Below are 13,998 nucleotides of genomic sequence, written 5' to 3'. Positions count from 1 at the left end.
GAAATGAATTTGGATCATCATCTCGTCGAGAGAGCACTCTGTGCTCCTCGACGATTTTACCACCACAAATCTTATGGGATCCATAAGTAAAAAATAATAAAATAAAATAAAATAAAAAATTCCATCACTCAATCCATGAGTCTCTCTGTATTTATGGTGATAAAGCCATCACTCAACCCATGAGTCTCTCTATATTTATGGTGATAAAGCCGTCCGGGAGTACGGAGTGCTCCTCCAAGGATAGCTGATCCGCACTCGAAATGAAATGGAGATTTAATCAGTGACACGTGTCAATGCCAAATACGTGGCGGGAGAGTTTTCCCTGGAAGTCTTTGACGGAACGCGTGACACGGAGGATTGACAGTGTCATTGGATTGCGGAAAAATCAGAAAAAGTTTAAAAAAAGAGAGAAAATGAAGATGGACGGCTTCGTGTCCAGATTCATTTCCCAAGGTTTCTCTAGTCTCTATATCTAACTCTCCCTTCTCTGTCTCTGTTTTCGTGCTTGTCTCCCTCTCTTGCAGATTTCTGAATCCAGATTTCTCATCTCCATCAATTCCTTGTTCACCACCAACTGATGCTTCCTTCAAAGACGACGACAACAGAGAAACCCAGAAGGAGAAACGCAGAGAAAGAGAGGAGATAATTAACAGAGGAACGAACCGAACCCAGAAGGAGAAACACAGAGAAATGCAAGGAGGAAATAGAAAAATGGCTTCCCCGAGCAAAGCAGAAAAGGAGCCTTTCCATGTAATTCACAAGGTCCCATCGGGCGATAGTCCTTACGTTCGAGCTAAATATGTTCAGGTTTCTTTTCCTCTCTTCTCTTCCATACCCAACGAATTCTTTCTCGGTTTTTTTTCTTTTTTCGTTTATGGGTTATGATCTGCACTTATTTTTGGTAAATTGGCATTCTTCAATCGTTCTCTGTTTGTTTTTTAATGTAAGAGAGAAAGAATACAGATCTTTCTTTCTTTGTTTATTTGCATTTCCTGCCTGGTTCGTTGAACAAATTGCATCTCAGAATTCTGCAACTCTCTGTTAGATGCGACTTTCCTTTGTAATTCTTGTTGAGTTCATCAATCTGGACCGTTCATTTTGGTCCAATTCGATGTAGGTTTTGTAATCTTTGTTGAATTCTCAAATTAATTTTAATCCAATAATACTATAAAAATCTTTCTCCCTGCGGCTTTTGAATAAAATTCTCCGATCCAGACAAAAAAGAAATAAAATAAAATAAATAAATTGTGACGAGTCGCTCACTCTCATTCGGCATGTATCATTCATGATTCAACATTGTTTCTTGCTGGTTTCAATTTTGACGTGTCTCTTCCCCTTATTACCCCAATTGTTTCTTTGAATTACTAAAATATCCCCTGTCCTCATATATTGGTGTTTGATGATTTCAGCTGGTTCTGAAAGACCCAGAAGCTGCTATAGTATTGTTCTGGAAAGCAATTAACGCAGGAGATAGAGTAGACAGTGCTCTAAAGGACATGGCTGTAGTGATGAAACAGCAAGACAGAGCTGAAGAAGCAATTGAAGCCATTAAATCTTTTAGAGATCGTTGCTCCAAACAAGCCCAGGAATCACTAGATAATGTTCTCATCGACTTATACAAGGTACATTTAATCAATCTCATGTCTGTTTCAAAGAGTTGTGGGATGAATTGCTGATTAATTTAATCTTTTGCAATCTCTTTCTGATGCTAAGATAATCTATGGGTTCTGACAGAAATGTGGAAGGATAGACGAGCAGATTGAACTCTTAAAGCAGAAGCTGAGACTGATATACCAAGGGGAGGCCTTCAATGGGAAACCCACCAAGACAGCTCGTTCTCATGGAAAGAAATTCCAGGTTTCCATCAAACAAGAGACTTCGAGGATACTGGTATGCAAATTTATCATACTAATATTAGTAATTAATTGCTTTGTAGTTGCATTGTCTGTTATTGGTGAATATCATATCCGAACGAAAAGTTAAAGTTAGTTCAAAAACCCTTCAGAGGAATTGAAGGAAATAGTCTTGGATCGATTAAGTATTAATAATATTCGATTGATTAGTCTGCGGGTTATCGACAAAGAAGATTTGTCTAAGTCACTTTGGTTTTGTCTAAGTCTGATTTCAATAGTCAATACTCTGTGTTTTATATAAGAAATTCCGTCTTGGCGTTCTTCTAAGATTTTCTAGCTTGATCTTTTTATATTGCCTTGGAAAATATATTTTTTGTTTTCTGCTTTTTCCTGTTATCCATTTATAGCTTTTTACTTGCACCAAAAGTCAAATTAAGGCCTAAAAGCAGATTCAACTCAGTTTATATATCTTAATTTGGTTCTGGAACTGATGATCCTGTTGATAATTTATGCAAAACAGGGTAATCTGGGTTGGGCTTATATGCAACAAAAGAACTACGTAGCAGCAGAGATAGTATACAGAAAAGCACAGATGATCGACCCGGATGCAAACAAGGCCTGCAACTTGGGACTGTGCTTAATCAAGCAAGCGAGATATGATGAAGCTCGATCTGTTCTTGAAGATGTGTTGCAAGGTAGAATTATGGGTTGGGACGATTTGAAGTCTAGAACTCGTGCAGAGGAATTGATAAATGAGTTGGAATCTGTAGAGTCAACTGAGTCATTGTCGACTCAATTGGGTCATCAGAATCTAGAGGAAGTCTTTGCGGAAGGGATTGATCAGCTTCTGAGCAATTGGACTCCTTTGAGATCAAGGAGATTGCCCATCTTTGAAGAAATATCCCAATTTAGGGATCAGGTAGCTTGCTGAGTTGCGTTTTTTTCAAAAAATTTCAGCATGTTTGTGTTTGGTAGATTTGCTAAATTGAGAGACAGCTAGGGGGGTTAGATTGTATAATTACAGATCAAATAATATTTCTTGAATGTATAGATGATGCACAATAATGTTGTACTTGATAATGGTATCTTTGGTTCTTGTCGCAAGAACTGGAAAAATAAAGTTGGTTGCTATGGTTGCTAACTTGCTATTAAATAGTATTCCCTGTGTATATTTTAAGCAACCCCTCACCTGTCACCCCATGTCCATCCAATTCACGTCTTCTACAACTTCCATTCCATGCAATTTTTTGGAATTTTTGTAGTTAATTATCTAACCGGCACAACTAAAACCTAACCCAGAATTATCTAATAATTTCATAATATATTTAATTTCTAATTCTGATTTTTGGATAATTAATATCACATGTCACAATCCTAATAAAAATTACAGGAAATTATAGAAGATGTGAACTTTGTATGTAGTATTAAAAAGATCAAATTAAAATGACTCGTCAAGAAAAGAAATATGACTTGTCAAAACATGCATGTTTAAATATATATTTTTAGATTTACAACATAGAATCCCCAAATGTTTGATTGTTCTTCATTCTCCGATGGCTATGGTTGGTGGTTCCGTGGTAGACTAATATCTTGTCTATTCAATCATAACTTTTTTGATGTGACTTATAAATGGATTTTAATCATTTAATGTGATGTTGAAACACATGTCACATCTACGAGGAAATGAATGGTCCGTTTCTGACAAAGAAATGGACCGAATAAAATTTGGACTGAACCGGGGAAGATTTGAGAAATGGACCGCATAAAATCATTTAATGGCTACTTTTGAATTGTGAGTTCGTAACCTCAACAAAGATCTCTCAGCAAGAACCCCAATTGCTTCAACCCCTCTCACCTACCTCTTTTAAAACCAACTAAAAACAAGCTTTGAACTTAGATTCTCCATGAACCTCGCCTTTCTTACTCTCTCTCAAAAAAATGGCGTATTTTATGTGCCTGCTTTTCTTCAGTTTCTCCATTGCATTTCTCTCAGTTTCGTCTTCACATATTGTATACTCTCTGAGTCACTCTCTTGTAAATACCCAACTCAATCGTACCACCCATCACCTTCTCAAATCTTCCTCTGTTCAGTCCACCAACAAGTTCCGGCACCACCACTACGGCCATCGAATAATGAAAGAGCAATTGGAGATTGAGGGATTTTTATTTTTCTTTTGGAAATTAATGAACTATTAAACCTTTGAACCTGACTCTTTTGATTTCTACAGTTGAATTTAAGTGTAATGAAAAGATGCAAATCTAATGGTAGAATAGAGATAAACGGGCAATAAACGGGCAATAAACGGGCAAGTTGTTCTTAATTGATTTTTTGATTTCCACTGTTGAGTAGTTTCATTTTATTTGGACTTAAAATGATTTGGGCTAATTATATAAAGAGCTCCCTTGAGGATGTAATCGGGTGCGTGTAAACTGATCCGGATGAACCTCATAAAAAATAAAAAAATAATAAAAAGAAAAAAAGAAAAGAAAGAGAGAAAAGAAAAGAAGAAAGAAAGAAAAAGAAGAAGAAAAAAAGAAAAGAAGAAGAAAAGAAGAAGAAAAGAAAGTAGAAGACTTGGGCTAAACTTCAAGGAATCATATAAAAATTACCCAAAATAAAATGTTGATAACGTACTTTTGATTCAAAGTTTAAAGTAGCCCACAATATTTTAAACCTTGCTTTCTACTTGCACTTAGTATTTTTTATACTGTTCCACCCATATGGCACAACCAGAACCCCTACCCATGCTCCAATGATAAGAGCTTGTCTTCTTGCTTTTCTTTTCTTTTTTTATGGGTAATAGCTAGTCAGAGCTACAATCTCCACCCACAGAGAGAGCACACCACTAACAAAATTATCATTACCATTGACTCTGCTTGCAACATCAAAGCTCCCACCACTGGTGCTGTCTACAAAAAGTTTTTCACCGCCCAAACCTACTCCCACCATTGATCAGGTCAGGCTGACCAAATCTTGAGGATTAAGGTATTCAACCAGTTACCAAATAAAGGGAAAATCAAAGTCGGCTTAAGGTTTTCAACCAGTTACCTAATTATGGACTTTATTTTGACGAGCTTGTCATGGTGTGGGTAAAACTTGTAAGGATTTTCTCTTTTTAATATAAAAAAAAGAGGCCAGAGAGGTAAACCACTAAAGAACTAAGGATAAACCACTAGAGAGCAAAGATGTTCAACATTGAATCAACGGAAGTGTTCATATCTCTATGTATGTGAGTAATTGTTATTTGACCATCCAACTTCAATGACAATCTAATATCATCAACTGACTTTGGTAGGCCTTTCACAGACACCTAACTAGTGGAGATGTTTGAACAACTTAGAGTGAGTTGACCTCACATCTAGATAATGGATGTGATATAAATACCCATTTGCTCATCTGCTAATCGCAGTGTTCAATTAGCCTAAATAAACAACAATTCATGCTGCTCAGCTCCATCATGTGTAATAAGTTTGCCTATTAATTTTCCTCTTAGACATTTCTAGATTAAAGATAAGCCTTAAATTTCCTAATTCTAGTAGGTGAGTCTCAAAAGGTACCATTGACGGGTTGCTCTGTTAATATAAAACTACCAGCTGGACGTTAAACACAAGGCAGCTCTTCAACAAAGATGGATCAGATGAAAGTTGATCATAAGGCAGCTCTTGAACAAAAAAATCAATAAATCTAACTGCAGCCTAGATTTCTAGCAGAGAAACCTAGAATCTGGACTAAGTTAAAGCAAGAAGTTGACACAAGTATGAGGTAATAACAAGAAAATTTTCATGTTTCATGACGAGTTTGAGTCAAGGAAGAGGAACAGAAGATGATATATTCCTTGAATTGCAGTTCATCCGTATTGCTTCAGGGTATCCATTTCCACATTAGTGGCATCATACTTAATAGATAGTTCTACACCCATATAATATTCCTTACAACCCACTGAAAATGGCATTCAGAAGAAAAGAAAAGAAATTCATCACAGCCTTGTCCAAAAGGACACCTTGTTAAACAAATTTCTAGTATAAACAATTCTATCTATACAAGCACTGTCATAAAAGAAAAAACATTCTCACCCCAAAAGGCTAGCAGAAACAGAAGCAGGGTATCCAAAAACAAGATTAAGTGATTGGGGGGGGGGGGGTGTGTGGGAAGAATACAAAACAAGAGGTGGGGAGTGAAGGTAAGAAAACTAATTCCAATGGAAATTTGAAAAGAGTGCCAGACACCAATTTTGTGAGAGTTGTAAGCATAATTGCACAAGGGCAACTTCAACAGTGAAAGCCATGGCATACTGACAAAATTATGATGAGGATCAAAGCAATGATGATAGCCAAAACAACCAGCTTCACCTTCATATTTTGCAGCCACATTTTCCTCCTGATTCTGGTCCCCTGTTCCTTGAAACCTTGTGCCTGTAACAGAATCATTGTGTAAGCCAACATCACATCACAGATTACATAGCATTGAATGCATTCACACTTGAAAAGGAGTAATGGAACAACTGAAAATTAAATGCATATTAAAAATAGGTGAGGATTCAGAAACCCCATCAACTGGAGGGTAATCGCCTCCAAATTCCTTTTCCCTGTACAGCGTAATAACCTCAGAGAAACCAAACATTTTTATCAGACCTGGGACTCCATCTCCTTTGATGTAAGAGGAAAATGTTCCTCAATTAGTGTTTGTAACGACTCCCCCAGGAACCGGCATATTTTAGATTCCTGGGGATCTCCCATTCTCAACCCCACCCCCCCTCCTCACTGATGTAAGGTTGTCTCTGTAGTGCTCCTTTTCTGAAGTTTTCTTCTTCAATCAAATTATTCATTCCTCAGAGAAACAGCTTGGTCTAACCCATCCAGCATCCCACCTGAAAGTATAACTTAGTTCTAAGGGCCTTCCCGTTGTCCAACTACAAATAAATCTAACAAGCTTCCCCCGGGGGGGGGGGGGGGTGTTTGTCAAAGTAATATGAAATCTTAGGTATGTGCCTCTGGCCCTCTCCTAACCTGTGAATGAAGATTATCTGTTTTGTCCACCAGAAGCTGGATCGATCCACCACGTTCAATCACCTAACAAAGAGAATTCAAGTTGGGTATTTCAATTGCAAAACAAATTCCAAAATAAAAAGATGCATAATGAAAATTTTACTGTAACAGTTACAGAGTAAACTACAATCTCTTGCCTTATCTATGTTTTCTATCATCACTCCCTTAACTTCTGAAACCTGAGCTTTCACTTTTTCGAGTTTGCTGATTTCCTCAGGATGATCCACACAATACTGCATTTGCTCCTTCAGTTTTGGCCTAAAAACATTAATGATGATGCTTTTCAGAGTTCCATGGTCTGATGAATGAAACTGGACATTATGATGGAAGGGTTAGAGAAATGGAACTACCCAAACTCTTTATTCAGGCTGTTGGCAACAGCAGTTGCAGCTCTCCCTCCTCCATATCTCTTTTTAAAATCCTCCTTAACTAGCTCAAGAAATGCCATAGGAATCTGTCTACCAACAGACTCTACTGCTACCACACAAAAGACTGCAGTGTCCAGATAAATCTTATCAACATCAAGAAGAGTTGAGGGCAAAAGAGATGAATTTAAACTAAATATCAACAAAGCAAGGTGGACAAACATCTGAGACCAAAAGGCCAAACACTTGTGTTCTTATATAGCACTCAATTATGACAAACACCAAAATATCAACCAGAAAGAAATTTAGAAAAGGTTAATTTTTAAGTATTTGGATCCAATCATAGATGAAAAAAGGGCAAGATAGAGGATGATGTTTGATGTTTCACAGAGTAAATACGAGATGAAGTTGAGAAATGCATCCAAAGTGTTGCATTATTAGGTTATTCCTTTAAAACTTGAAAGGAAACTTTTGGGATTATCATATGACTGGCTATGATGTATGATACATATGTCGGGCAGCAAAGAAGAGCATCACTTTATTAATTCCAAGATAGTAGAAATGAGGATCTTGATATGCATGAGTGAAATAACTAGGAATGATAAAGTAAGGAATAATACCGTGGCTGGTCTCAGAATAGCTCGTACATGTGATAAGATACAAGAAAGTCATTTGAGGTGGCATTGCCATGTTCAATGGAGGCCTTTGGATGATCTAGTATGGAGTTGTGACTTGAGTCATATTAAAGAAACTGAAAGAGCCACAACCAGACCTAAAATGACCTTAAAATAAGTCTTGAAGAAAGACATGCACAAGTCTTGTATCAAGAATGAACTTGAATAGAACTAACTGGAGGGCAAGGATCTATGTTTAATTGGGATAAGGCTGAGGTATAACATATTATAAAATGTTCATTGTCTCATTCAAATTCACGGTTTATATAGGAAAGTTGTAATTACCAATCTCTCTATTCTTGTACAACGGGCAGATCACATGCTAAAGGCATTCATAGAAATTCAGCAAAGGGTGGGGGTGAGGGCATCACAGTGGCTGGTTTCACAAACCCCAAACCCCCCACCAAACCCGATTATTAAAATTAAAAGAAAAAAAAAGGACGAAAAAGAAGAAGATGCAAGAGTGAAGTTCTCATGGGGAGAGAAAAAGGTCACTCAAGTCTGCAGAAGCAACATACTCAGCCCCATCACCTGCTATTAATTCTTCAAAATTCAATCAGATAAACCTTACATTTGTGAGGCCAGTGTCATGAAAGAAGAATTACCACATTCGGAGGCAGAAAACAATAGAAGGTATAGCTATCAGAAGTTGGATACTAAAACTGAAGCTAATCCTTTTCCACCAGCATTCCTGGTTGGAGCAGAGGATGTGGCCAATCTCAAGATCATGATTGAGTTGTTAGCAACACCTATGATAGAGCAGGCACCTAGCAGAATAATCATGTAAACATCCTTGAATTGCTACTTATAAGCAATTTACTATACCTTGAATTTTTTTTTCCACAAACAAATATGATTCAAGGCATTCAGGTGCCAATCTTGCATTTCTAGTCAAACAATTCACTATAGCCGGATAAAAAGGCATTTCAAAACAAAAGAGCAAACTACAGCAGAAAAAAAGAGAAGTTATTGCTTCGACGCCTGCTTTATTTTTTATCTGGAATATTTTTCAAGTAATACAAGATAAATCAGATAACATCAGCTACAAAGTTCAACAACGATATGGTATCTGACCCTTTCCTAAAAAAATTATTCAAAGCTAAATCAACAGCACGACTTAGAGACTCATGAAACTGGAAAAATATAAAAAATCAATTTTTAATGCCTTGTTTTCAGATTATAGCGTATTACCACAATCACTTTTTCCCTTGTCTTTTGATCATTGATTGACAAAAAAAAGCAGAACTAAACAAACCACACGAAGCGAGACAGCTAAAAACTTACGATCAAATAAAAGACAAAGAGGAAACAAAACCAGTTAAAAGAAATTTGGAAGCAATGTTTTTCTCTAATCAAGAGAATGAATCAGAATACAGAGATTCTGTATCCACATTAGAAACAATATACTGGTAAATGAAAGAACATCAAAGTAAACAGCAATATAGTTTAAAAATATACAAACAGCACAAAATCAACGAATGGAAGAGAAAAAGAAAAAAAATGAGAACTCACTGAAACCGCCCTCAACGAGAAAATTGAAGGTGTGGTTATCGAAGTTGTAGACGAACTTGTTGTCGGTAGCTGAAAGCTTTTGAAGGCATTGAGATGCAATATCGGTGAAATTGCCACTGAATTCTGTGTATTCAGCAATGATCACCGTACCCCGAGCAACGAAGCTGTAAATCAATGACTGCTGTCCCATTTTTACGAACACAATCACTAACTCTGAACAGTTGTAGAGACGCAGAGAGAAATTACGAGAACGGTTTTGAGAGAGAGAGAAAGAGATGGATGGCACGAGATGATCGGCGAACGATGATTAATGCTTTTGGTTTCTCTTATTCAGAAAGTTTTCGGAGCCCGGCCAGGGAGCGAAAATGAGAAGGACAAGTATTTATGGAGATATTCATATTCATGCAATTTTATAAAATATAGCGGGAGAACGAAGGTACGCGGCGCCTTAGTTGGGAAGTCCAATTTACTGAACTGCCCTTCTCCTACGTAGATAATATCGAGAACGCCATTTACCTTCAAATTTTATTTTTAAAAATATTATTCTTCGGATAGTTCGTTTGGAAACACAGGAAGTGCAAGGACTGCTGGTATATTTCACAAAGATAGAGCTGTGGTCATCAAAACATATCGCTTGTTCTTGGGTGTGTGGACAAATTTCCAAGCAGAGATGGAGGCAATTATCCTTGGACTAGAGTGGACTATGCAATTATGCATTCATAGGTTATGGATTGAAAGAGATTCGATGGCAGTTGTGGTACTTTTTCAACAAAGAACTCTTCCTTGGTGGATACTGCAGCATTGGAGAAGGTTACAGGGTCTATTTGAACCGTATTCAATGAAAGATTTTTAATTACTACAGGGAAACTAATATGATTGCTGATTATTTGGCCAAGTTATCGACAAGGTTGTCATCCTCAAAAGTTGATACTTAGTGAACTAATCCAATGGTTAGGGAACTTGAGTAGGACACCTCGGGTAGGCCTAGATTTCTATCTAAGGCTTTCTAGATATGATTTTTGGGATGCAGTGCTAGTGGAGTTTGTTTTCTCTCGAGTTTCTCTATTTTATTGAGAGTGGAACCAGTGACTTGGGTGTAGTGGGTGCAACTAATGTTGCGGGCTGAGAGTCTTTAATTCCTTGTGTAATATGGAGTAATTATGTGCATACATATTTTTTGCTTTAATGTAAAAGACCTTTTAGCATAAGAAAAAGACCTCCCGAATGTAAATGAAAATGTAGTTGAATCATGGTTAAAGATGATGATAATGTTAATACACCAATCAAAATCTAACCCCAATATGAAATCCTAAAATTGATTATCCACTTTATCCCTTCTCACACCTTCAAGATAATACAAAGAGGATTAAAAGTGGAATTTCAATTTTCCCAACTGTAATCAACAAACTGGCAATGTAAGTCGATTTTCATGAGGTGAAAGGATGAGAGTGCCAAATACTCTTTGAGTTTGGATCTTTTTCTTTGAAGTGGCTATGACAGTGAGCGATTAATGAGTTATGAAATTCAACCATATATAATATTATAATTTAAATGTAAAGATAAATTCAACAAGTATTTTTGAATTAGAATGTTCCATATGACTGAGTATTTTTAGAATAGAATATTACATAAAACTGAGATTTTCAGATTAGAATATCACATATGAAATTAGAATATTATATATGACTGAATCATATAACTCATTAAACGTTGATTGAAAGATTTAAATATTCTTTCATATGAGTTCCTGAGAAGCAACACAAAAGAAAGCCTTTTTCTTAGAATCTTACTGCATAAGACCCTTTCAGACTCATGTGTTTTTGTATGGCGTGAGCCGTGAGGCCTGACGTGGGTTGATTCTTCACTCCTGAGATTAAGCGTTTGTCCAGTTCCATGATGTTTTTTCTAGTTTGTTGAGCAGGGAGATTATTTGTGGGTCAAGTTGATCAAGTCGATTAACCAATAATTTGTATTACCTGTTGCCTGATATAATGATTGGTCAGATTGAAACTAAATTTTAATCTTTATAAGTGGTTGGTTTTTCTTGTTGAGCTCCCAACAGAAATAAAAAATTTATGCTGCTCTCTGAACATTGAATCCTTCTCTTCCAACAAAATTCAAGGATATTTATTCAACTATTAGGTGATGAAACTGAGATAGTATGACCAGCCTATAAAATGTTAAGAATTGGAATTTTACAGGGGTGGCGGTGTTTGGTGTTGAGGTGAGTGGAGGAATGCCAGGGAAAGCATTACGTTTTTTCGTTTAGATTTTTATAACTGTGGGAGAAGGAAAACCATTTGTTGTACAGGATAACGTGTATTAAGTACAAGGGATACATGAACCCAGAAGGGGTGGCTCAGTTGGCAAAGCCCAACGCTTTCACGTAGGAGGTCAGAGTTCGAATCTCCTCGGGGCCAGGGGCGAAGCCCCGCCTATATTAATTATATAAAAAGCACTTTGAGGATGTAGTCGTAGTGCATACAAACAGGACCGGTCATTTGCACATGAATGCATGTAGACATAGCACAAGTACTCATTCAAGTAGTGGCAAATGTTTCATGTTCAAAGTTTTCACTTTTAATGCGACAACTAAGTTATTATTTAAAATTTTTTCATGGACAAAACTATCCTAATTCCTACTCACAAAAACTGCCCACAATTTTATATAAATAATAACTTTAAATTTCTTGTGAGGTCCAATTTGTCCATTTACTAATGTACTTATTTAGTTCATTAATACCATTAATTTGAGATTGATCTATTTTTTTTAATTAGAGTTAAACAAATTATCCTTTAACTAAAAACATCGAAGCAAAATCTTCCAATCATTTTGCCTAGTAAAACATTATCATTTTTTTTGGGGGTAGCAATAGAACATTACCATTAAGTGCCAAACATAATCAAAGCAAGGGAGAGAACAGAATGGATCATGCGAATGGGAAAAAAGCACTTAAAAAATGGCCAGCCAGAGGGCTTTTTTGACGTTTGATCACAAATCCGGATCATCACCCCGTTAGAGTGCTCCCCAACTGTTTTACCACCACAAAATCGGTGGGCCTCACAGGTAAAAAAAAAAAAAAAAAAACTAACTCCCATCACCAACCCCTGGGTTGAGGATCCGGACTCTTTGATCACGGGGGCTTGTATCATGCAGAGCCAATACATTGATGCACTTACATTTTCAGAGTTTTATAGCTCACCACCTAAACTACTGCATGAAAAATTCAGAATCTGTGAGAAGAATCTCTACATCACACGACAGCTCATCAGCCATGAAATTCCTAGAACTGTAATAAAAGATACAACGAGAGAGACACAGAGAGAGAGAGAGAGGCGTAGTTCAGGCCCAAGATACTTGCACAGACAACAAGGATCTTCAACTGTTATAGTGTTATGGCAGGTCTCGGGATCTTCATCGCACTCTCCCTCTTATATTCCTTCAAACACTATTCAATTGAAAGCGAAAAAAATGGAGAAATCCAAGATACAAGACCTTCTAGATAATATATTATATCATGAAGAATTTAAAATAAGAACACATTTCGCTACAAGGCCTCTCACAATAGCTCAGTTGTTTGAGAGACCGAAGTTTGTATACCAATACAAATATCTTCACGAATAAACATACATGCGACTAGAACTTTTCTCAATACGAAAATTACTTGGATAAAATATACAGTTTTGTATTGATATCACCAAAGTAACATCTGGGCCGTACATAAGGTAAATTTGATTAACGGCAAATCAAGTTGAGGGAAGGAATGGTAATTTCATAAAACTCATGTACAAGAAGAAATAATAACTCTTAAGTTTAGTTTCTTACAAAATGTTGCCTTGTCATAGCAGTAATTCACGTATTCTGACTGGCCTTTTTATCGCATTCGTAAAACCCTGCCAAAAAAAAAGAAAAAGAAAAAGAAGAGAAGTTTGAGTTTGGCCATTTGATAAACTTAGAAACAATTAATCAAGCAACAGGAGTTTGGCAGGAAAAGAATAAAAGATGAGAGGAATAAATAACTAAGCAAAACAATTTCCTGTGCTGGTAGAATAGCGGTAAAATTCCAAACCAGTCCCCACATTAAGTCCATAACTATTGGTTGTTTTGCATCAACGTCTTGTAGCAGGTAGATTGTCATGAACACTTTATCAGCATATTTTACTTCTATGTGCAGATAATAGCCTATGTACATAACTATATCTTGGTATTTGTTGTGCATAACTGAATAAAATATCCATGCTACACGGCTTGTATCAATTTTTTTGAGCTAAATAGAACTGAAACCACTATTTTCAAGGGATGTATTACCTCATTGAATTTAAATAACAGAGGACGTGAATCTCTCTCTATTGTCTCCAGATTTGGCAATGCATTCCCAGAATTTTGCAGATTATTGCTACCGGATTTTCTAAACCTGAACTCAAAGAAAACTGAAGGGTCAGAATAAAAGTAATTCAGTTTCAGCAAAGTTACATTTGTTAAAATCCTAGTGCATGGCTATTCAACTGCTAGGGATAACCTCTATGCAAAGACCAGATTCCTAATGA

General features: G+C 36.6%; 3 protein-coding genes across 3 annotated transcripts in view; 1 reads left to right on the top strand and 2 right to left on the bottom strand.

The window, feature by feature from the left end:
* Nucleotides 1–342: 342 nt before the first annotated feature.
* Nucleotides 343–3,610, top strand: LOC149009805 (protein SULFUR DEFICIENCY-INDUCED 1-like). The gene is made up of 4 exons (XM_089164156.1): nt 343–807; nt 1,410–1,622; nt 1,735–1,890; nt 2,374–3,610. Exons 1-4 carry the CDS (start codon nt 691–693, stop codon nt 2,782–2,784), a joined length of 897 nt encoding a protein of 298 aa, XP_089020282.1. The 5' UTR covers nt 343–690; the 3' UTR covers nt 2,785–3,610.
* Nucleotides 3,611–6,017: 2,407 nt separating this feature from the next.
* Nucleotides 6,018–9,744, bottom strand: LOC149009804 (vesicle-associated membrane protein 721-like). The gene is made up of 5 exons (XM_089161832.1): nt 9,451–9,744; nt 7,250–7,391; nt 7,037–7,157; nt 6,861–6,923; nt 6,018–6,266 (listed from the first exon to the last, which is right to left on the bottom strand). The coding sequence occupies exons 1-5, from the start codon at nt 9,638–9,640 to the stop codon at nt 6,123–6,125; spliced, it is 660 nt and encodes a 219-aa protein (XP_089017958.1). The 5' UTR covers nt 9,641–9,744; the 3' UTR covers nt 6,018–6,122.
* Nucleotides 9,745–13,055: 3,311 nt separating this feature from the next.
* Nucleotides 13,056–13,998, bottom strand: part of CTF18 (P-loop containing nucleoside triphosphate hydrolases superfamily protein) — a 38,113-nt gene continuing 37,170 nt past the window's right edge. Inside the window, exons 22-23 of the mRNA XM_089161572.1 lie at nt 13,760–13,865; nt 13,056–13,344 (exon numbers count right to left, since the gene is read on the bottom strand). Of these exons, the coding sequence (XP_089017698.1) occupies nt 13,291–13,344; nt 13,760–13,865 (160 nt within the window). The 3' untranslated portion in view covers nt 13,056–13,290. The remainder of the gene's footprint in view (nt 13,345–13,759; nt 13,866–13,998) is intronic.

Source organism: Hakea prostrata, chromosome 7 (genome assembly GCF_041222555.1).
Source record: "Hakea prostrata isolate BN-2017 chromosome 7, UWA_Hpros_2, whole genome shotgun sequence".
NCBI lineage: Eukaryota > Viridiplantae > Streptophyta > Magnoliopsida > Proteales > Proteaceae > Hakea > Hakea prostrata.
Note: the sequence above shows the minus strand (reverse complement) of the source record. Positions and strands in the feature narration are given on the sequence as shown.

Coding starts and splice junctions, on each gene's coding strand:
- LOC149009805 (XM_089164156.1), top strand. CDS start 691: ATGCAAGGAGGAAATAGAAAAATGGCTTCCCCGAGCAAAGCAGAAAAG. Junction 808..1,409: donor TTCGAGCTAAATATGTTCAG/GTTTCTTTTCCT, acceptor TGATGATTTCAG/CTGGTTCTGAAAGACCCAGA. Junction 1,891..2,373: donor AAGAGACTTCGAGGATACTG/GTATGCAAATTT, acceptor TATGCAAAACAG/GGTAATCTGGGTTGGGCTTA.
- LOC149009804 (XM_089161832.1), bottom strand. CDS start 9,640: ATGGGACAGCAGTCATTGATTTACAGCTTCGTTGCTCGGGGTACGGTG. Junction 7,158..7,249: donor AGCCTGAATAAAGAGTTTGG/GTAGTTCCATTT, acceptor TAATGTTTTTAG/GCCAAAACTGAAGGAGCAAA. Junction 6,267..6,860: donor CAGATAATCTTCATTCACAG/GTTAGGAGAGGG, acceptor ATTCTGTTACAG/GCACAAGGTTTCAAGGAACA.